The sequence below is a fragment of the Mesoplodon densirostris genome, chromosome 9, assembly GCF_025265405.1.
Source record: "Mesoplodon densirostris isolate mMesDen1 chromosome 9, mMesDen1 primary haplotype, whole genome shotgun sequence".
Lineage (NCBI taxonomy): Eukaryota > Metazoa > Chordata > Mammalia > Artiodactyla > Ziphiidae > Mesoplodon > Mesoplodon densirostris.
Window position 1 is genome coordinate 92,528,024 of NC_082669.1, and position 22,941 is coordinate 92,550,964.

The 22,941-nt window shown below is 42.1% G+C and overlaps 1 protein-coding gene across 2 annotated transcripts in view; it reads right to left on the reverse strand.

The window, feature by feature from the left end:
• Positions 1-22,941, reverse strand: part of LOC132496457 (uncharacterized) — a 51,886-nt gene that overhangs the window by 12,132 nt on the left and 16,813 nt on the right. The window contains exons 2-3 of one of the 2 annotated variants that reach the window (XM_060108842.1): positions 8,420-8,564; positions 2,790-2,976 (exon numbers count right to left, since the gene is read on the reverse strand). In XM_060108842.1, coding sequence (XP_059964825.1) covers positions 2,790-2,855 — 66 coding nt within the window. In that variant the 5' untranslated portion in view covers positions 2,856-2,976; positions 8,420-8,564. The remainder of the gene's footprint in view (positions 1-2,789; positions 2,977-8,419; positions 8,565-22,941) is intronic. The other variant, XM_060108843.1, reaches the window with a different exon arrangement.

A 22,941-nucleotide genomic window follows, 5' to 3' on the forward strand; every position in this document is an offset into this window, starting at 1 on the left:
TCCCCTGCACTGGAAGGTGGATTCTTAACCACTGGACCACCAGGGAAGTCTAAAGACATTGTATATTTATTCACAATACAACCTGAACAGATTGACTAAGTAATGCAAAGCTTCTTTATTCTTGGGGGAAGCAGGGGGCTGGAAGATGGGGGGAGATTATGCCACACTAATTCATTATAAAGACTGTATCTTCACAGTAAGAAGTTCTGGTTGGTTGTGTGTATTGTCTATAGGGTAGAGAAAGTCTGTTGGAAAGAATGTGGGAATGGAGGTAAGGCCAATCAGAGTTTAGTCTCTAGGGAGTTCCCTGGTAGACTAGTGGTTAGGATTCCAGGCTTTCACTGTCATGGCCCAGGTTCAGTCCCTGGTCAGGGAACTGAGATCCCACAAGCCATGCAGTATGGCCAAAAAAAAAACTGAGTTTCTAGCAATAAGACTTGAGCTATTTATGTAACATCTCTGAACCTCAGTGTACTCATCTGTAAAATGGGGCTATTCATTTTCATTTTTCAGACTCCTTGAGGATTTTAGATGATCTATGTAAAGCACTCATTAATACAATTCCTGGTACCTAATAAATAGTTAATATATTTTCTTTATGAATGTGATTTATTTAGTAGTTAAAAATCTTTCAAAGCATATAGCTTTGGGGGAAAAAATGAGATCATTGAGAAAAGAGGCTGGGAAGCACTCATATAACATAGTTCTACATGGCCACACAGATCCCTTAAGAACTCCTGCCAAGTCCTGAGGGCTCTGATTAGGGGATATACAAGGAGGTCGCACATCCTTTGTGTTAATCAACAGATCCTGTCTTGAGGGGGATACCCAGTTGCCTAACCATACCTTAGCAACATTTCCTTAAGCCCACCTGTTTGTCTGCTGGATTCCTACATGATTTTGACATAGCTCTGGTGATGAGTTTCAAGAAGTGCCAGGTCTGCTCATGGCTATCTAACTGTAGCCAGGGATTTTAGGTGGAAAGACAAAGGAATGGAGCGCCTTGGGAAGATGGACAAAAGATGAAGTTTCAGGAAGAGATGAGGATCATCATAGCTTAGTTTGCACCCCTTGAAAACAGGGCAGTAGAATATATTTCTTGAAAAGAAAAGTACTATCCCAAGACCGACTCTTTCATCTCAGCCCTAAGGGACTCTTAAAAAAAATGAGACTTTCTCCTAAATCTCTTACTTCTTCATCTCCCTGGGCCCTAACTCTCTCCCAGTTCATCCCTCTCTCTCTGCACTCCCAGGATAGGGAGATCAATTGCCTCTTTCCTATAATGGGATCAGATTTACAGGTAGACGCTATCTAGCATTTTCTAGGACTCTTGTCCCAGGCCCCTGCTACGTTTCACGTGGTAGAGCATCTGCACAAAGATGAACTATAGAATCCAGCTTTTAAGCTTGGTGTTTCTGTTGAGCAGGCCAAATGACTTTGGAATATCCCGTTTTAAGCTGAATTTATCCCTTGTTATTTTAAGAGCTATAACAAGTTGTTTTTTAAAATGTTTTCAATCAGCACATCTTTATTTATTGTCCTTAAGACCCGACGCTACATGAAGAAGGATTTAATTTCCAAAGTCTGATAAGTAAACAAAAGTTTCCCAATAACATCTTCAGGCAAGCACCAAAAGACCTCATTTTTTGCCACAGTGCTTGGTTGGCTCCCCCATAATTGTCCATTAGTATTGGGCTCAACCAAACCTTGCATAATCACATAAAAAATATACCTTCAAACACAGTTACTTACTAATTGATTTTTTCTTCTTCTTCTTAATTACCATGTTTAGCAAAAAGCAAAAGTAAAACAGGTTTTAAATGTGGTATTATCTGACTAGACCTTAAGCATATAAAATCAAACAGACTATATTGGGGGTTCATATGTTAACTATGGTCGGGAAATGGTTATTCACTGTTCTCCCAAGAGTTTGAAAACGTCCAGAAGGGACTAGTTAGATAAGCAGAGGCTCACATGCATGGCTTCAACTCTGTGAGAATGTCTAAGCTTTAAAAGTAACTCCAGAATCCCACTAAATGTGATATTCCCTGATGCTGAGCTTTGTCTCTGATACCTTCTTTTGTCTTGATCCTCTGTAGCTGTGGACTGAGACTCCCGAAATTCACCCTAGTCTCTCTTCCTACTTGTGACCAAGAAAAAAGTTGGGAAATAGGGTTGTGTTAGTCAAGATAGGCTAATTGTTATAACAAATGACTTCAATATAATGGTTTGGCCCAATAAAAATATATCGTTCTTGTCATAGTACAATATAGATTGGGAGGGGTGGGGATGTATGGAATGTAGAGGTCAACGCTATGCAGTATTTCACGGTCTTCTTCCAAGGCATGCTCTAGCTTCCTCTCGGTTTTCAGAATCCTCTCCATTCAGCCAGTGGGTGGGGAAAGAGCCTGCCATGTATTGCACAGGAGGCTTTTCATGCACCAGACCTGGAACTGGCACCCATCACTTCCATACACATCCTATTAGCCAGAACTCTGGCACATGGCTCTGCCCAACTTCAAGAGAGGCTAGGAAGTTTAGTCTAGCTGTGTGCTGAGCTCGTAGCAGTTTCTGCCACAAGGGGAGACAGATAGCTCCTCAGGGCAGGCCAATGGTTCCATGCTTGTATATCATCAAAGGTCTGCAAAATAAGTGTAATGTCCTATTTTTAGGTCATTTAATGCCTATACCTACCATTAACATCTTGGTCAGTTCCTGGAAAAAGTCCACCTGTCAAGATCAGCATCAACCTTGGTACCACCACAAATCAGTCCACACTGCAAACTTACTTGTTTATATTTAGGTCTTCCCAGGGTTTCAAGATACCTGGGCCAAGCCCATACAGAGGTTCTCATTGGAAGTTGCTTATGCACTTGCACTTTGTTCTGCTCGTCAGATGGTTCCCATGACAAAGTCTGGCAAGTAGTCCATTGGAAGCCATTTGTAATGTCTAATCCAAACTTTGTCACATGGGACCTATGAGGAGAATAAATGTGTTATAAACATTTGAAAAAGTGTCTCCCTACCTCTTCAAAAACTATGAAAAACATGTTTTTGTCTCTTCTCAATCAGTGTATTTTTCAGTTGTCACGACTCTGTAATTGTCTGCACTCTTGCTTCCTGCTTCTCTCATTAACCAATTTACAAAGGCTATTTCATAGTGCAACCATTTTGGAGACATCCATTTCTCCTCATTTACTCACAGGCAACTATTGCCATTGAGATTTTAGTTTCCTCCAATAATGTTTGTTCATCTTTTTTTTAAAATAAATTTATTTATTTTATTTTATTTTTATTTTTGGCTGTGTTGGGTCTTCGTTGCTGCGCGCAGGCTTTCTCTAGTTGCAGCGAGCAGGGGCTACTCTTCGTTGCAGTGTGCGGGCTTCCCATTGCAGTGGCTTCTCTTGTTGTGGAGCACAGGCTCTAGGTGTACGGGCTTCTGTAGTTGCGGCTTGTAGACTCTAGAGTACAAGCTCAGTAGTTGTGGCACACGGGCTTAGTTGCTCTGCGGCATGTGGGACCCTCCCAGACCAGGGCTCGAACCCGTGTCCCCTGCATTGGCAGGTGGATTCTTTTTTTTTTTTTGCTTTTTTTGCGGTATGCGGGCCTCTCACTGTTGTGGCCTCTCCCGTTGCGGAGCACAGGCTCCGGATGCGCAGGCCCAGCGGCCATGGCTCACGGGCCCAGCCGCTCCGCGGCATATGGGATCCTCCCAGACCGGGGCACGAACCCGTATCCCCTGCATCGGCAGGCGGACTCTTAACCACTGCGCCACCAGGGAGGCCCTGGCAGGTGGATTCTTAACCACTGCGCCACCAGGGAAGCCCTGTTCATCTTTTTATATAAAGAGGATGATGACATAGATTGTACAAGGTAATGATGGTAAAGTCCTGATTCTGTTCTGCTTTTCTAGTTGTAGTGTAAGTTTTCACCACCCCATTGACACTTTCCTCTTGTAATGTAAGACATGAACTTATTATATGGCTCATGGGATTAAGGGTGCAGTCTTCCTTCATTTATTTATCCATTCATTCTTTCTGATATAATTACTGAGTACCTACTGTGTGCCAGATAGTGTGCTAGATGCTGGAGTCAGAGCAAAGAACAATACATATAAGGTCCCTACTCTCATGGAGCTTATGCAAGAGACAGACTCTAAGTAAATAATAATGCAAAATATTAATTATAATTGTAACATTTGTATGGAAAGCTTATTTTCCTTTTAGCATTATGGATAATCTTGAATCACCAATAATTTTTGTTTGTTTTTTAAACTGAGGTCTTTGTTCCTCTGTAAAAACCCACTTATTTTCCTTAGGGTAACAGTCATTCATTCACTGATAATATTCATCAATTCATTAAATATTATTGTAAAACTACTATTTACTAGGCACTATGCTAAGATTTCCAAATACAAAAATGAAAAGACAATATCCTTGCCCTCAAGGCTCATAGTCCAGACTGACATGCAAACCACACAGTACATTATGTTAATTGTCATAATGGGGAAATGTGAAAAGTGCAGTGAGGCATAGGAAGAGGAGGACCTAGATCTGCCTACATAGGTCAGAGAAGACTTCACAAAGGAGGTAGCACTTGGACTGAGGTTTAAGGGTGAGTAAGACTTTGCTAAGAAGACAAATCAAGGAAGGGCATGAGATGGCTAGTTGACCATCAGAGACTCATGCTCTCCTTCCATAGCATCAACTTTTTCTGGGAATTGTCCCAACCAATTTCCAATCCCCTATACATCTAGGTGGAACTAGGTGATCCGTTCTCATTAATGCGATGTGAGCAGAAGTGATGTACATCATTTCTAGACCAGGTTAAGAAGTAGGTATGCCTTTGACTTCCCTGGTGGTGCAGTGGTTAAGAATCCGCCTGCCAATGCAGGGGACATGGGTTCGAGCCCTGGTCCTGGAAGATCCCACGTGCTGCAAAGCAACTAAGCCTGTGCGCCACAACTACTGAGCCTGCGCTCTAGAGCCTGCGAGCCACAACTACTGAAGCTCATGCACTGAGAGCCCGTGCTCCACAAGAGAAGCCACCACAATGAGAAGCCTGCGCACCGCAATGAAGAGTAGACCCCGCTCACTGCAACTAGAGAAAGCCTGCGCGTAGCAACGAAGACCCAACGCAGCCAAAAAAAAAGAAGTAAGTGTGCCTTTTCTTCCTTCTCTTTCCCAGCTGTTAGCTCTGGAAATAAAGGACTCTAAAGCTTAGAGGATGGCAGAGCTGCAAAATAGAAGGACCCTGGGTGGAAGGCGGCTTGCCAGACTGATCTGTTATATGACTAAGAAATAACATTCTAGCACTTTAATGTACTGATATTATATAACTCGTTTGTTACAACAGTGAGCTCTACCTTAATTAATATAAGGCAGTTCAAACAAAGTGAACATTGTGTGCAAAGGCTTACTGATATAAGGTCTAGCACAGAGTACATGCTCAGTAAGTATTTGAAATTGCACGAAAAGTGTTATGGGGGAGTACAAATAGTCCATTACAGCCAGAGTATAAAATACATGATTGGTGGGAGTGAGAGGAGGGTGGCACAATAGATAGGCATGGGCTGATCTCAAAGAACCTTGAATGTCACGCTGAAGAATTTAGGTTTAATCTTGTGATAGGAAAGCCAATGAAGAACATTTAAAAGGTGAGAGGCAAGATCTCTGAGAAACACAACACCCAAGAACCTGCTTTAATTTTCTTTAAATGTAAGATGCGAATCCAAAGATGAAAGATAGGATTTCAGAACTAGAAGACATCATGGTTTAATCAAACCTCATTTAACAAATGAGGAAAGTGAGGTCCAGAGAAGTTAAGTACCTTTGCCAAGGTCACCCAGCTAAAACTGGGCAGAGCTGGGGACTAGAAGGCTAGTCTCTTATTGCCAGCCCTACAGCATTGCTCTTTCCACTGTGCCACAGTGCTTCAAAGCAGTTGAGACCAGCTGGTGTGCCTGTGTTTTCAGTTCCCTAATGAAGACATTGGGGATTTGGAGGCAGGGTGTTTACCATGGAAGGTTGTCTTCTCTGTAATTCCTCATCTGGCTTGAACCACTATTTTGGACAAGGTCCATTTTTCAGCATCAGATTTCCCTAGAGGACAATTGGGAATGTGCTTAGTGGCCTGTGGGGTGCCCTTGCACTTTCTGAGCTTTTTGGGGGAGGAGGAGGAGAAGAAGGTAGCAGTGGTTTGAGCTCCTGGAAATGTTCCTGGTCCCTAGGCATCTGGGGAGTTGTTGGCCCTCTCAGTGACTGTGGTTTAGCCTGCCAGCTGACTGTCCTTCAGGGGTCACATCAAAACATCTTCGTCAGCTTGTCTCTTTAAAGGGTCAGCCCCTATGGCTGGCATTTTAATATCATTTTCTGTTCATCAGTTCATTACTTCTGGTTTTCATATATTGTTAAGCTGATTCATTATTCATTATCATTATTTTTACTCCATGTGCCACCCAGAGCCATATGACATACATTTGTTTTTTAATAGCAAGTGGGGGCAAAAGGACAACTGTGCTGAGGCCAGTCTCAGGAAAGCATGACATGTGGTCTGACTTAAGGAGGACTGGGTATTATTGAATTATTTTACAACTGAGGAAGCCAGAGCACAGGTTGGGGGGCAGGGGAGGTCATTTGTCCAAAAGTCCCCAAGAAATCTGGGGAAAACTACATTTCTTGACGTCTTTTGGCCTAGCATTTTATAATCTCCTCACTCCTTATCCTTTGGATGTATCCTGGTTTTCTCCCTTGCATGCTGCTCAGTTGATAGCGCACATGGTTGGGATGAAGTATTAACACAGGTGAGATTGCTGCCTCAGTCCCTGAGGAGTGCCTTGGTGGCACCCAAAGACAATGTCTTATGCAGTGGAAAGTGCTTGGGCTTTGAAGTCAAAGAGACATCAGCCACTCTCTAACTGTGAAACTTTGGGCAAGTTCTTAATGTCTCTGAGCCTCAGATTCCTTTTATGTGAAATGGGAAAATAATGCAAACTCTGAGGGTGGTTGTATTAAATGAATGAACATACATAAAGCTTCTTTCTTGGTGCTGGGCACACAGTTGGCTCTTAACAAGTGTTATTTCCTTTTCAGGTCTCTGAGAAGTTCCTATTCTTTTCCTCAATCCCTATCCTGGGTTCTGGTCAAGATGTGAAATGAAACAAAAGAGTGAGCAGATGGAGACCGAAATACCACGTTGATTGCTGATAAAGTCTGTTTATTGTGAGAGATAACGGGATACTAAATACTAAATGAGTTTCAGAATTAGGTCGACTTGTTCACCCAGTCACAAGGAACATTTGACCAGGACAGGACTTCTCACGCTGGGAGTAGGAGTGGGAGTAGGAAGGGGACCCTGCTCCCAGAGGAGCAGACCAAGGTGACACCCTCACTGTGGGCAGGTGATACCTAAGTGGAAGAAAGAAGGAGCTGAGCTGAGCCTGCCCTGTGTACTTCTCAATTCTCAAAGCAGATTAAGCCCCTCCGCTAAGGAGGAGGAGTAAGAGAAGTAGACAGACGCCAGGAGTCCCAAACGCCCACAAGGCAGGAAACCTCAGAAGCATCTCCCTCAGCATTTCCCTTCTCTTGTCCCCCTCCCCTCATTTTGTGCTGCTACTTTTTAGCCACCCTGCTCATGACGGACACAGCTGTCAGTACTGTGGGTAGCCTCAGAATACAAAAGGTTGGGAGAACGGTGTGGGAGAGGGAAGGAGAGGTTGTGTTGAGTCATTAGTAGAGAAAGAGGGGTGGCCACATAAATCCAGAAAGAAAAGTCTAAGTTCAGAGTCAGGAGTTAGAGGTCTGAAGGGAGGGAGGATCAGTGTTCAGAGGCCTGAACTAGACAGGAGGGCACTGCAGGAGCATAATCAGAATTTCTAGGCATGGGGCAAGACACTATGGCCAGATCCCAAGAGGACAAGTAGGCATCAGGGTTCCAACATATCTGACCTCTGAGTCCTGGAACCACATCTCCTGGAGATGACTCTCAATCCTAGCATTGGGTTATATACCCTCTACCTCAATTTTTAATCTTCAAAATATAAGCATATCTTGTGATTATAAAACTAATACATGCTCACTTTGGAAAATTCAGAAATACAGAGAGGTATAAAGAAAAAAACAAAAATAACCCCAAATCTCATCACAAAGAAAAACTAATATTAACTTTAGCTATATTTCTATTCAGTCTTTCTTCTATGCATATCGTTATACAGATAAGGTGATTTTATCTATACTTGTTAAATTTGCATGCAGAATTTTTAACTTAATATTATAATATAATCATTTCCCCATGTTATTAAAAGTTCTCAGTAATTAACATCATTTAAAATGACATTTTCCCTGGTTTTAAGCACATCCGGATCAATCTCTACCAATTTATGAAAATCCCGTGGGTCTGGAGAAACCTTCTAAATGTTTACCTTCTTTTGGGTTGGTGAATAGGGCATTCTCAAAGGCCAGGGCTCTATGGGGCCTGTGCATGGTAACTACTACACGGTACTTGATCTTCTGGAGAGTTCTCATATTTCTAGCAATTGATGACATGATTGATCAGAAGATGCCACCCTGCAAAATACAATAATTCAAAGCATAGGCCTTTCTTATACACCACATCATTGTTACACACTCAAAAGAACCACTGTATTATTTTGCTATGGCTGCCACAACAAAATACCACAGACTGGGTGGTTTAAAAAACAGAAATTTATTTTCTCACAGTGCTGGAGGCTAAAAGTCCAAGATCAAGATGTCAGCAGGTCTGGTTTCTCCTGAGGCCTCTCTCCTTAGCTTGCATGTGGCTGCCTTCTTGCTGTGTCCTCAGATGTTCTTTTCTCTGGGCATGGCTGATCCTGGTGTCTCGCTGGGTATATTGAATTAGGGCCCACCTTAAAGACCTCATTTTAACTTAACCTCTTTAAAGACCTTACTATAATATATAGTCTTTCATGAACAGCTTCTTTCACTTAGCATAATGTTTTCAAGGTTCATCCATGTTGTAGCATACATCAGTACTTCATTCTTTTTCATGGCTGAAAATATTCCATTGTATGGATATACCACATTTTGTTTATCCATTCATCAACTTATGGACATGGTTTGTCTCCACTTTTAACAGCTGTAAATAATACTGCTATGAATGTTCATGTATAAGCTTTTGTGTGGAGGTATGTTTTCATTTCTCTTGAGTAGATGCCTAGGAGTGGAATTGATGAGTATTATGGTAATTCCATGTTTAGCATTTTGAGAAACTACCAAATTATTTCCCAAAGTTTTACATGTGTCATTTTACATTCCCACCAACAATAATATGAGGGTTCCAATTTCTCTATATCCTTATCAACACTTGTTATTATCTGTTTTTATTATAGCCATCCTTGTGGGTGTGAAGAGGTATCTCATCGTGGCTTTGACTTGCATTTCCCTAATGACTAGTGATGCTGAGTATCTCTTCTTGTGCATATTGGCAATTTGTATAAATTTTTTTGAGGAATGTTTATTCACATTCCTTGCCCATGATTTAACTGTGTTGTCTTTTTATTATTGAGTTGTAGTATCTTTTTATATATTCTGGATATAAGTTCCTTGTCAATACACAATTTGCAAAGATTTTCTCCCATTCTGTGGGTAGTCTTCTTACTTTCTTGATGGTGTCCTGTGAAGCACAAAAGTTTTTAATTTTAAAGTCCAATTTATCTATGTTTTTCTTTTGTCACATCTGCTTTTGGCAACATATCTAAGAAACCATTGCCATATCCAAGGTCATAAACATTTACTATGTTTTCTCCTAGGAGTTTTGTAGTTTTAGCTCTTAATTTAGGTCTATGATCCATTTTGAGTTAATTTATTTGTATGGTGTGAGGTGTAGCCCAACTTCATTCTTTTGCATGTGGATAGCCAGTTGTCTCAGCACCATTTATTGAAAAAACTACTCTTTCCCTATTGAATTGTCTCAGGTCCCTTGTCAGAAAATCAACTGACCATATATGTGAGGGTTTACTTCTGGACACTCAATTCTATTCCAGTGGTCTAAACATGTATCCTTGTGCCATAGACCTTGATTATTGTAGTTTCATTGTAGATTATGAAATCAGGAAATGAGCATCTTCCAAATTTGTTCTTCCTCTTCAAAAGTGTTTTGGTTATTCTGGGTTACATTTACTTATAAAATGTAGCATCAGCTTGTCAATTTATGCAAAAAAGAAAGATAGAAAGAGTGATAGGATCTGGATAGGATTGCCTTGAATTTCATTTTCTGATTATTCATTGCTAGTGTATAGAAATACAACTGATTTTTGTATATTGCTCTTATATCCTGCCACATTTCTGAACTCGTTTTATCTTATTTTCTTAATCACAATTCTTTACAGCTTACTCTGTGTGTTAGATATTATAGAAAATACAAAAATGAACAAGATATGGTCCCTGTTCTGAAGAAGCTTATAGCCTAATTCAAGAAATAAGACATAAACCTACTGAGTGAATAATAGCCTGTTTCAGCAATGTACAGGAAAGCACAGAATTGCCAAGTGAACACTACAGACAATTAGAGCTCTAGCAAAGTTCAGCGGGTAGAGAGAGACAGTTAAAAGTTGGAGAGGTCTGGAAAAAACAGAGTAGAAAGGATCTGAAGGCTCACTGATATGAGCCATTCCCATAAACAAACTTTTAATTTCAGTAATCCTAAAAATCTCAAGAGATCCTTCTGCTATGTATGACCCTCTGAGTTACCAGTGGAACATATATGCACTATCCAGATTTAATAAATTAAAACAACTTGCCATATTTGCTTAAATTAAACTATAAATACAGTAAGTCCCCTACGTATGAACCTTCAAGTTGCGAACTTTCAAAGACGCAATCACACATTCACATGTCCGATCCCGTAAGTTAGTTCACATGTCTGGCGTACATGTCATGTGTGTGCATCCTCTACAAGTGGTTGTGCTTTTGTGTACTTTACTGTACAGTATTGTATAGTGTACAGTAGTACAGTATCTTTATTTCAAGCCCAGGATGTCCAGGAGCAAGCGTAAAAGCAGCAGTGATGCAGCTCATACTGCTAAGAAGCGCCAGAAATTGGAGGCCCAGAGAAAGGATGAAGAGAGACAAGAGGAAGAAGAAGTAACTGAAGAATTGAAGAGATTCATGGTGCAGGAAATGGCAAGGGTCTTTATGTGAGGAGGCAAGGTTAATTTTTGAGGCACAGGACTGGAACGTAGAACGGTACGTGAAGGTTGTAGCAGCCGTTCAGAATGCAATCCAGTGCTACCATGTCATCTATGATGAGAAAAAAAGAGCTACGACCCAGACATCACTGGATTGTTTTTTTCAAGAGAGTAGAGAGAATTGAATCCAGCAAGGAACCAGAACCTGTGCCATCAACGTCAGGAGTGAGTGAAATTGCAGTTTGCCCTCCGTCTCCTATTGCTGACGATCTTTCAGCTCTTCCATCTCCCACCTCCTCTCCCTCCTGCAGTCAGTAACTCTCCTTGCCTGTTCACTTGATGCCAGCCCGTGTGCCAGCTGTGGTACTGTACTGCTGTACTTTTCAAGGTACTGTACTGTAAGATTAAAAATGTTTTCTAGGGGCTTCCCTGGTGGCGCAGTGGTAGAGAGTCCGCCTGCCGATGCAGGGGACACGGGTTCGTGCCCCGGTCTGGGAAGATCCCACATGCCACGGAGCAGCTGGGCCCGTGAGCCATGGCCGCTGAGCCTGCGCGTCCGGAACCTGTGCTCCGCAGCGGGAGAGGCCACAACAGTGAGAAGCCCGCGTACCGCAAAAAAAAAAAAAAAAAAATGTTTTCTATATTTTTTGTGTTTTTTTATGTATTATTTGTGTGAAAAGTATTATAAACCTATTACAGTACAGTACTATATAGCCGATTGTGTTCGTTGAGTACCTAGGATAACTTTGTTGGGTTTACGAACAAATTGGACTTACAAACACACTCTTGGAACGGAACTGGTTCACATGTAGGGGACTGTCGGTAAAACATTTTAGTTACAAAAAAAAGGCCCTTCCATCCCATCTCTGCTCAGAGATAACCAATCTCTTGAAGATGGTGGAAATCCTTCCCACATATGCTTTTATATTTTTACTAGACAATATGTTTTGGATGTTTGAACATGTATATAAATAGTGTACATATTTTTCTGAAACTTTTTTTTCGACATCATGTTTTTAAGATTTATCCATGTGACACTTGTAGAGCTAGTCCATTCTATAATATAGTAATAGTATACTATATAATACTGCAATATAGACCAATTGCATAAATATTCTAGAATCTATTCTATGGATGGATATTTGTTATGTCTAGTTCTTTGCTATTTCAAATCATGATGTAATTAATATTCTGGTGTATGCTTCCTTGGGCGCATGTGTGAGAGGTCTTCTAGGGAATATATCTAGAACAGAAATTGTTAGGGAATAGAATGTGCACATTCTCAACTTTACTAGATTGCTCTCTACTCTCCACAGTAGCTGAACTACTTTTTACTCCCATCAGTGATATGTAAGAATTTCTCTCATCCTATATTCTAACCACCACTGTCAAGTTTTTTAAAAAATACACATATCTGGGTCCTATTTTCATAGATTCTGTTAGGGTAGATCTGGAGTGTGGTTTGAAACAGCCACAGGTGCTACTGAAACACAAATGAATGGGGATTATGAATGAATTCATATCATTGAGAGCATCAGCTCGTATGTATGTATACCCAATCTAATACATTGGTATGTGAGTTGGTATGGTGAAAGTGCCCTAGCACTTTGTTGGTAACATCTATGTTGGCTGCATTTAGATCCTTGAAGATAGGTAGAGAAGTACCAACCGCCTAACATACCTTGCAGATGCGTTTTGAATCAAACAGGGGTACGTGACTGACCAGTCCACTGGCTGGTACTTAATCTAAAGTCCCACCTTTGCCAGCTGGGCTGATGGGGGACAATATTGGCTTTCTGGGAGCTGTCTTGCCTCTTCCTAGGTGCATGGCTGGGTGCCAGTAGTCGGGACTTGCCTATGTGCCATTGCTTAGGGCAGGGTGCGTGTCAGTGATGTCTGCCAGCCCGCTGGGTGGTGTCACTGTATGGAGCACCTGTGGCTTTTTCAAAGCCCTGAGGAATCTGAGAAGCAAGTGAGAGAATGCTGCATGAAAACAAAAGACAGTGGAAAGAGCGACCAGCCAGCAGGCTCCAGCAGGCTAGAACGCTCTGTCCTCGTTATTACTGCTTCATGAAAATGCCGCCAGCTTCCTGGCAAGGTCTGGAAGGTGAAGGCTTCTTGAGAAAACAAGGACAAGCGATGTGTACTTCTGGTTGCCCAACTTCCTAATTTTCCAGTGGAAGCTGCAGGGTGAGGATGGGGAACCCGCTCCCCCTTGGTTGGTTTAGGCTGGTCTTTCCCTCTCTCCTGGCTGCTTTCCTGAGTTTTCTACTCCTACTCAAAGCAGCACTGCTCTGGTCTCAGAGGTCCAGCAGGGTTGGGCTGGGAGAGAAGTTGGGCCATGCCCCAGACAGAGCTGTTCCTCAAGGAGCCATCTGAAGGTCAGCCTAGGGGCTTCAGCCATCATCCCCATTCAAGGGGGTTTTGCCACAAAGAAGTGCCTCCTGGTTTGGGGCAGTAAGACCAGGGAGTGCTCTCATTCCTCACCTGCTTTCCTCAGAGCTATTCATGCCCTGGTATCACACACTCTCACAGCATAGCCTGCCTCAATTTTCAGAAATGAGGGAGAAGCTCAGGAAAGGTAAGAGTTTTCATTAACTCATTATTGCATGGCTACTTAGACTCATCATTATTGGGCCTGTCAGAAGTCAACCTCTCCTTTCCCTCCTGATAATCTCCTGTCAGTGACATATAAAATATCTAGGTGTGGGACTTCCCTGGTGGTGCAGTGGTTAAGAACCCGCCTGATCCGGGAAGATCCCACATGCCGCGGAACAACTAAGCCCATGCACCACAACTACTGAGCCTGTACTCTAGAGCCCGTGAGCCACAACTACTGAGCCCATGTGCTGCAACTACTGAAGCCCATGTGCCTAGAGCCCGTGCTCCACAACAAGAGAAGCCACTGCAATGAGAAGCCCACGCACCACAACCAACAGTAGCCCCCGCTCATGGCAACTAGAGAGAAAAGCTGGCACACAACAACGAAGACCCGACGCAGCCAAAAATTAAATAAATTAAATTAAATTATTACAAAAATATCTAGGTGCAAAATAAGGAAGTACTCAGCATTCTCTTCCTCTCTTAAAAAGTAGCTATGAGGATAATGAATAAAAATAGGTCTTTGTGGATACAATAGGGCTGAACTGAGGGTGTGGTTTGCTTGGCAACAGCTCAAGCAAAGTTATTTCTCCTGGTCCCCAAATGCTCTTGACTTTGCTCTGCCTGATAAAGTCCTAAAAGACCAGCTTGAATGTGACGTTTTTTGGTGAAACCTTCTATCAATAGAGTTAATCATTCCCTTCCTTCTGGTCCCATAGCATCAATTTTTTATAAAAAGCATTCATCATGTTGTGTGACAACTACTAACTTGGAATTACGTCTTATTCTATGTGTTTGTGTGTGTGTGTGTCTCCCCAGCATTTATGGACTGTACTTTAACATAATAGTCCTTTTTTGGCCACGTTGGGTCTTCGCTGTTGCGCACGGGCTTTCTCTAGTTGCAGAGAGCAGGGGCTACTCTTCGTTCGGTGCGCAGGCTTCTCATTGCAGTGGCTTCTCCTGTTGTGGAGCACGGGCTCTAGGCGCGCAGGCTTCAGTAGTTGTGGCTCGCGGGCTCTAGAGCGCAGGCTCAGTAGTTGTGGTGCACAGGCTTTGTTGCTCCACAGCATGTGGGATCTTCCCGGACCAGGGCTCAAACCCGTGTCCCTTAACCACTGTGTAACCAGGGAAGCCCCAAACATAATAGTCCTTCGATAAATATTTACTGGAGGAATCAAAGCTCCTGAGAAAACACCAATACTGAGCTTTTGTATTTTCTTAATTATCCCCTGCCTTTTCCTCCTTGGGGTGAAACTGCAAGCATTTTTAGCTCCACATGGAACACAGGACACGCAAAAACCAATTTTTTTTTTAAAGGAATTGCTCCAGCAGGAATGGGTGTTTCAGATATATCATTCTGTTACAGGTACAGAAGTTGTTTCCAGGGAACACTGCCATTATTATCTCTGAAAGGCAAGTCAGTGGACATTGTTATTTTCCATTTACAGATGGACAAATGGAAGCTTTCTTGCTCATTTACCAATTACAGAATGTGCACTCTGTTCAAAGTACTGTGCTAGGATTTTCATGGGATACAAAGATGTGCAAGACAAGTTTCGTGTTCTCAAGGAGAATGTTATAATCTGGTTAGGAGGAAAAGATATTTGTATGAAAAAGTAACTATAACTTGGGAGCATTTTATTTGAATTATATGAGTGGTCCAAAAAGAAGTACCATAGGGAATACAGAAGTTAGGCAAAAGAATTTTCAGCCAAGGTGATCAGGGATATCATTGTGCTCAACATGGCATTTGAGATGAATAGATTTTGTGCTGGTTATTCTCCATTTGGCTCCTGTATTTGTTTCCTGTGACTGCTGTAACAAATTACAAAACTGGGTGGCTTAAAACAACAGAATTTTATTTTCTCAAAGCTCTGGAGGCCAGAAGTCTGAAATCAAGGTTTTGGCAGGGCCAGGATCCCTCCGAAGGCGCTAGGGGTGAATCTGTTCCTTGTCTCTTCCAGCTTCTGATGGCTCCAGACTTCCCTGGCTTGTGGCCACTTCACTCCAATCCTGATTCTATGGACACACTGCTTTCTCCTCTTCTCTCTCAGAACTCCCTGCTTCTCTTTTATTAGGATACATGTGATTGCATTTAGGGCCCACCCACATAAACTAGGATACGCTCCTCCACTCAAGATCCTGAACTTAATCACATCTTTTGCCGTATAATATAATTTTCTCAGGTTCCAGGCAGTAGACTGTGGACATTTTTTTTTTTTTTGAGGTGCCACTAGGTAGTCCACGACAGCCTCCTATCCACCTCTGCCCTGCTCTGTGCCCCGTGAGGCTGTTATCCATAGATGACTCACCTGGGCCCACTGCCCTCTGGCTTACTGTTGGGTTTGGCCAATGGGAGGCATCAGCAAGTATCAGAGGGCAGGAGAAAAAAGAGTTTGAGGTATTTCTTCTTATTTTTCTGCTTTAGCGCCGGGTTCTGGCAGTAGCTATGCCTTTTCACAGCTCGAGCTCCTTCGGGACTCCCATAACACCATTTCCGTGCCTTGTCTCTTCAGCCCTGGGCTTCCATTCTTGCTAGTCCTTGGGTGCCTCGATACTTTTAAGTTCCAGAAACCCTGCCTACATCCTTGTAAATAGTGTCTTCATCAAATTATGTTCAAAAGCCCAGCTGAGTGTGCCTTCAGTTTCCAGCCACAATCTTGACTGATACAGACACTGAGAGGCAAAAATTTAATTTCCAGAACTGAGGTAGACTCAGGTTGCCTCGATCTAAGTTTAAGTAATGACCAGTGGGGACTGGAAGGTGATTCAGCACACAATACAGCCATAGCAGCTGGGTTATCTTGCGGGCTCTTGGCAGTAAGTATCTGTTGCTTTGTACTCTGATTATCTGCTGTTATTGTGACTCTGCTTCTGTTGCCCTTCCTACTAAGTATTTTCTATTCTTTTTTTTTTTTTTTTTTTGCTGTATGTGGGCCTCTCACTGTTGTGGCCTCTCCCGTTGCGGAGCACAGGCTCCGGACACGCACGCTCAGCAGCCATGGCTCACGGGCCCAGCCGCTCCGCTGCATGTGGGATCTTCCCGGACCGGGGCACGAACCCGTGTCCCCTGAATCGGCAGGCGGACTCTCAACCACTGCGCCACCAGGGAAGCCCTAAGTATTTTCTATTCTTTTCTCACAGCTTCTATTGCTTCATGGTTTCTGCTATGTAATGTCAGCTTTCTTCCCTCTGTGGATCTTTTAGTTTTCTCCCCATTGCTAACTCCTGACTATCTTTTTGTATTTCATATTCAACCCCTCCAAAAGGCCTGACTGGTTTGGCTGCTCACCATCACGTACAGGCAGTTAGGCAGAGCTTCCTTTGACAAGTCATCATATGAGCATAAGTTTATTGCCCTAGGGTAGGTGCCTGCTCCTGGACTAAATGGTTTTGTTTGGAATGGCAGAATAAGTTGATACATAATTTGGTCTCCTGTCAATTAGAAATTCCTGGGAAGTGGTTATGGGTGTGGCAAGCATTCTGATACTTCCCAGGGGGGTTATCAAAACACACAAGTACTTCTGTTGTCCAGTTCAATTGCAGAGGCATGGTGGTCTCAGAAAAGCAAAACACATGTTTGGGAAAAGCAAGCAGCCCAGAATAGCTGATGGTATAATTCAAATAGAGAAACACTAACATTGGTATTAAAGCTGGAAATGTAGGTCACGACAGTTTGTGGAGGGCCTTGAGTGAAGATTTGTTTTAGAAGGAACTTTAGACATTATTTTTTGGGCAGTGAGAAGTTACTGAAGGTTTCTGAACATGGAGAGCAAGATAAAATCAGCTTTTAGGGCTATTTAACTGATGGCAGTGGTATTCAGATTGGATCAGAAGTAGGAAAATGTGGAAACAGAAAGACAAATTAGGAAGGTGTTATAATAGTCTAAGAGAGGATAATGGGGACCCAATCCAGACTAGAAAGGAAGGGAAAGCTAGTTGTGAGAACCTCAGAGCATAAGTGGATTTAGGACTGAGGCTAGTTTTGAGCTACTGGTTTAGAGTCTTTTTACCACCAAGGATTCTTTTAATTATTTTTTATTTTCTTCCAAATAAATGACACCTTTTTGGAGGAATACATGAATTCTATCAGGCATACTAATAAGACTGACAATATTATTACCAGCTATTATCTTTTGGAATACATTTTTGGAAGCTTGGCTCTGAGCCACGGGAATGTAGGAAGTGGTGGTTCCATTGAGAGAAATTGGGTCTGAATATCTTAGCCGAGTGGTCCTCAACCTTTCTGGCACCAGGGACCGGTTTCGTGGAAGACAGTTTTTCCACGGAAGGGGGCGGGGTGGTGATGGTGGTTCAGGTGGTAATGCGAGCGATGGGGGGGGTGGCAGATGAAGCTTCCCTCCCTCACCTGCCTGCCGCTCACCTCCTGCTGTGTGGCCCGGGGTGGGAGGGGTGGGGTTAGGGACCCCTGTCTTAGCCTATGTTTCCCAGAAAAATAGAACTCAAACCAAGAATTAAGGCTAATATTTTATTTAGGAGATGTAATCCCAGGGCAGTCAGAGTGAGAGAAAAAGGGAAGAGAGACAGAGAAAGAGGTGAAGCAATGCAAGGTGATGTTTGAACAGCCTACAGAGACAGTAGGTACACCTGCATGTGCATGCAGAATATCTCCAGACATGCGCATGGCGAAAACATGCTCAGGTAAGTTCTTGGGAAGGAGAAAGGAAAAGTAATCCATCTTCATGGTTCTCTCCCATCTCCTATTTCCCACTGATCAAAATTTACCACACCAGTAGTTTCTTTCCTCATACTTCTACATTATGTCATCATATGTTCCCATTGTTAGTTTCTTAGCAAGCCACAGCCAATGCTCTATGGTATGGCCTTTAGTCCTAGTTGGGGAGTAGAGAGAGAAGCCAGAAATTCATGGAGTGTTGCTGATGTGCCTAGTTGCTCAGTGGCGATCAGGGGGAACGCCAGGCTGGGAAAGTGGTAGATAAGCTCCAGCCCCAGGTAGCAGGACTACCTGTGCCCAAACAAAGCAAGTCAGCTGCAGTAGTGGCTGAGACAGAACCACCTCCAGGAAGACAGTGTTCTGAGGGTTACAGAAGGAATAACCATAGAGAATTATATTCCTACACAGCATAGAATAAATGAGTATGAACATGGGCTTTGGAGACAGGCAGAGCTGTGCTTAAGTCACAGCTGTATATGATTTTAGGCAATTTACTTAATCTCTTTAAGCCTTGGCTTCTTTACTCACAACATGGGGATGATGATACTATATAGCTCGTGTTTGTAAAGCATTTGGCATGATGCGAGGCATATAGTAAATGCTAAATACATTATGGCAATTACCATCATTAATATCATTCTTGGATGACTGTGTAATCTTCCCAATGCTTTCTTTTCTCCAGGCTGACTCTGCCATGTGCTGCTCCTAAATCTATCTTGAGCAGATTGGGTGGCTCAAGCCTGAGTCCTTTAGTTACTCTCAGGGGCAGTTGCCTCTGGAGTGCTCCACACTTGAGGTCATGAAACCCCAGAGAAGGTGGGTGGCCCCCTACAGGGTGCTGACCCATTAAGTCCCAAGAAGGCAGCACCACTAACCCATCACCTTTGGTATGTAGATAGGACATATCTTAAATAACCATTTGCTCCTATACATTTTTTTCCCTTCAAAATAGAAAAACAGAGCTTTTTGGTCAAAATTTTGTCTTGGTGCCCCAAGAAAGCACAGCCAAATACATAAGTATTGCCAGAGCCACACAATAAAGAAGTTCCTGTAAGACTTTAAAAACAGAAGAGATCACTCTTACACAAATGGTATTTGATGGGATATCATCTCTAAATTATACATATCAAAATTTCTTTCTTCCCATAAATTGAAATCCTTTTGACTTTACATAGGCATATTAAATGCCCAGAGTAACACATACCTAAAGTATGTAACTACTTTGGAAATTCCTGGAACGACGACAAAAACAGACATATCACTCTTTGGTTCAAAATCCGTATCACTCAATAAAAATTCAAATCCTCAATGGCCTTTAATGACCTAGGGGATCTAGTCTCCAGTTATTGGACCTCACCTCTTAGGAGCTAGGAGGCAGGATAGCATACTTGGGTACTCAAGAGCACCAAAAGTCTCTAGAGACCGACTACCTGAGCTCCAGTTCAACCTCTATCATTTGTTAGTTATGTGATTTGGAGGCAGTTATTTAACCCTCCTGTGCCTCAGTTTCCTCATCTGGAAAAGAGAAAAAACAGTACCCACATCACATAGTTGTTGAGGATTAGTTAATATTTTTAAGTGCTTAACAGTGCTACGAGTAAGGGCTATCTAAGTGTTAGCTGCATAAAATACTTCCTCTCATTCATTGCACTCTGGCCGCACTGGCCTCCTTACTGTGCCTCCAGCAGGCCAAGCGCACTCCTGCTCAGGACCTTTGCGTTTGTTGTTCTCCCAGATGGCCACATGCCCAATTTCCTCACCTCCTTCAAGTCTTCGCTCGGCTCTCACCTTTTAAATGATGACAACCCTACTTAACATAGCAATCCCCTCCTGTACACCCCTGCTTTATTTTTCTCATTAGCACTTACCTACATTTAATACTCTGTACAATTTTCAAATTTATTTGTTTTTCACCTATCTCCCCCAAATCAAAGGTAAACAAGGGCAGAAATATTTATTTTATTCTTTGATATATCCCAAATGCCTAGACCACTGCATGGGCCATAGTAGATGCTCAATACTATTTGTGGAATGAATGAATGCACTGTTTTCAAAAAGAAAGTTGAGCCTACGTAGATTGAAAATTGATTTATAAATGATACTGATTTGTAAATAAGATTCCTATGCAAATGCAAAAGATCTCCCCCAAAGTTTTTCTCTTAAGTTGAATAGATATGATCTCCTTCCCACAATATTATTTAAGAAATTGTTCTTTTTTTCCCCCCTAAGATATTTAAAGGTAAACTTTAGCTGGTACTTAGGTAAAGCTATCTAATTAGTAATGAGCATATTCTGAATTAATAACATTGATCAACTCCTGATTAATTGCTAGTGGACTCTGTGGCACAATCATTTATCCAACATGACCTAGAAGTCATGGCCTATCATCAGGATATGGAAAGAAGAGAACTAATAAACACCTGCTCTAGGTTAGATGAGCTGCTGGGTCAAATCTGTGAGTAAAATATCATCATCCCCATAGTACAGATAAACAAACCAAGGCCTACAGAGGCCCCAGATCACATACCTAATAGGTGATAGAGCCAGCATTCAAACTATGAGCTTGCAAAATCCATGCTCTTTCTAGTATCTCACTTTGAACCTCAGATTTCTCATTTGTAATATGTAGTAACATTACTAAGGCACAGTTATTATGACAATGAAAATAACATATGTAAAGCAAGGCACTCAATAAATGACAGCTTTTTAAAATGGCTATACTTTGGGAATGATGATGAGACTTTTCCCATGGAGAACAATCACGTAGCCTCTCCACGGAGAAAAATATGAGCCCCGATTTATTTGGACATCAGAAGTAGGTCCTATGGGATAGATTAGTGGGAGTAGCCACATTTTAAAAAAGAAGAATTTAAATTTTAATACAAGTTTAAATACTTATTGTACTTTTATTTGTTAAGAGTTGACTTTATGGGCTCTAGTTAGCCAAATTTGAGACAATTCAATCACCAAAATATTGTTTGTATGGTTGTATAAAAATGATGGTTGTAAAAAAAGAAAAAGTCACACACTGAAAGTGATTTAAAAAGTGGGAGGGAGGAAAGAAGAGATGGGAGAAATAGGAAAACAAAACCTTCTTTACAGAAAAATGTCAGCAATAAACGTTGAATAAATGATGAGGCTTAAGAGAAACACTGTTGTACAATCCTCAGTGTAATAACTGATTCAATCAAGGACTATCAGTGGATGATAAAACCTTTTGGTGAAGGGTTGATGGGTGTCATGGGTTGAATTATGTTTCTCAAAAAATGGAGCCTCCCCCCAGGCTCCCAGAATGTGATCTTATTTGGAAATAGGTTCACTGCAGATGTAATTAGTTAAGATGAGGTCATACTGCAGAAGGGTGGGATCCTAATCCAATATGACTGGTGTCCTTTTAAGACAGTCATGTGAAGATACAGACACATATGGAGAATGCCATGTGAAGATGGAGGCTGAATTGAAGTGCTGCAGCTACAAGCCAAGGAATGTCTGGGCTAACAGAAACTGGAAGAGGCAAGGAAGAATTCTCCCCTAAGGTTTCAGAGGGAGCCTACCAACACATTGCTTTCATACTTCTAGTCTCCAGACTGTGAGAATAAATTCCTGTTGGTTTAAGCTAGCCAATTTGTGGGTACTTTGTTACAGCAGCCCTAGGAAACTAATACAATGGCAAGCAGGATAGACACAGTGCACCAAAGTATCACCTTGCATATATGAAAAATAGAGCTGTCCAAAGGAGACCTCTGTCAGTTACCACTTAATCGAGTATCAAACTTAACATCACCACCAGTGAGACAACCTGACGTGTATACCTCCTGATATCATGCAATTAGAGGTACACAATATCAATTTGATAAACTGAGTGCAACAGGCACATCCCTTGCAATGTGACTTTGCAGCAACTCCCGTGAAGAGGTAGCGTTTATTTCTCTACTTGAGTCTAGGCTGGCTTTGTTACCTTCTTTGGCCAACATAATGCCATTGAAGTGATAGAGTGCCAGTTCTAAGCCTCAAAAGACCTTGCACACTTCCACTATCTTTCAGACCCTTGCCTCTTCCATGAGAACAGGGCAGTGCTAGCCTGCTAAGTGTGACAGATGAATGGGGCTAGGCCCAGTCACCCCAGCTAAGGTCATCTTAGACCAGCAGCCTCCAGTCAATCTGTCAAATGCCTGCAGATCCATGAATGAGTCTAACCAAAATCAGCTGAGCCCAGCCCAGCCCAGATCAGCTGAACTACCTATGCCACTGAGTTTGGGGGTGGGTTGCTATGCGGTAATAACTAACTGTTACAATGATCTATGTTATATCCTTGCTAAATATGTTTAAATGGAAAACTAATCATGAGGAAAGAATCAGAAAAACCTAGAGTGTGGAACATTCTACGTTACAACTGGTCTGAATACTACAAGTCAGTATCATGAAAAACAACAACAAAAAAGTGAGGAGACTGTTCTAGATAGATTAGAACAAGGGTTTT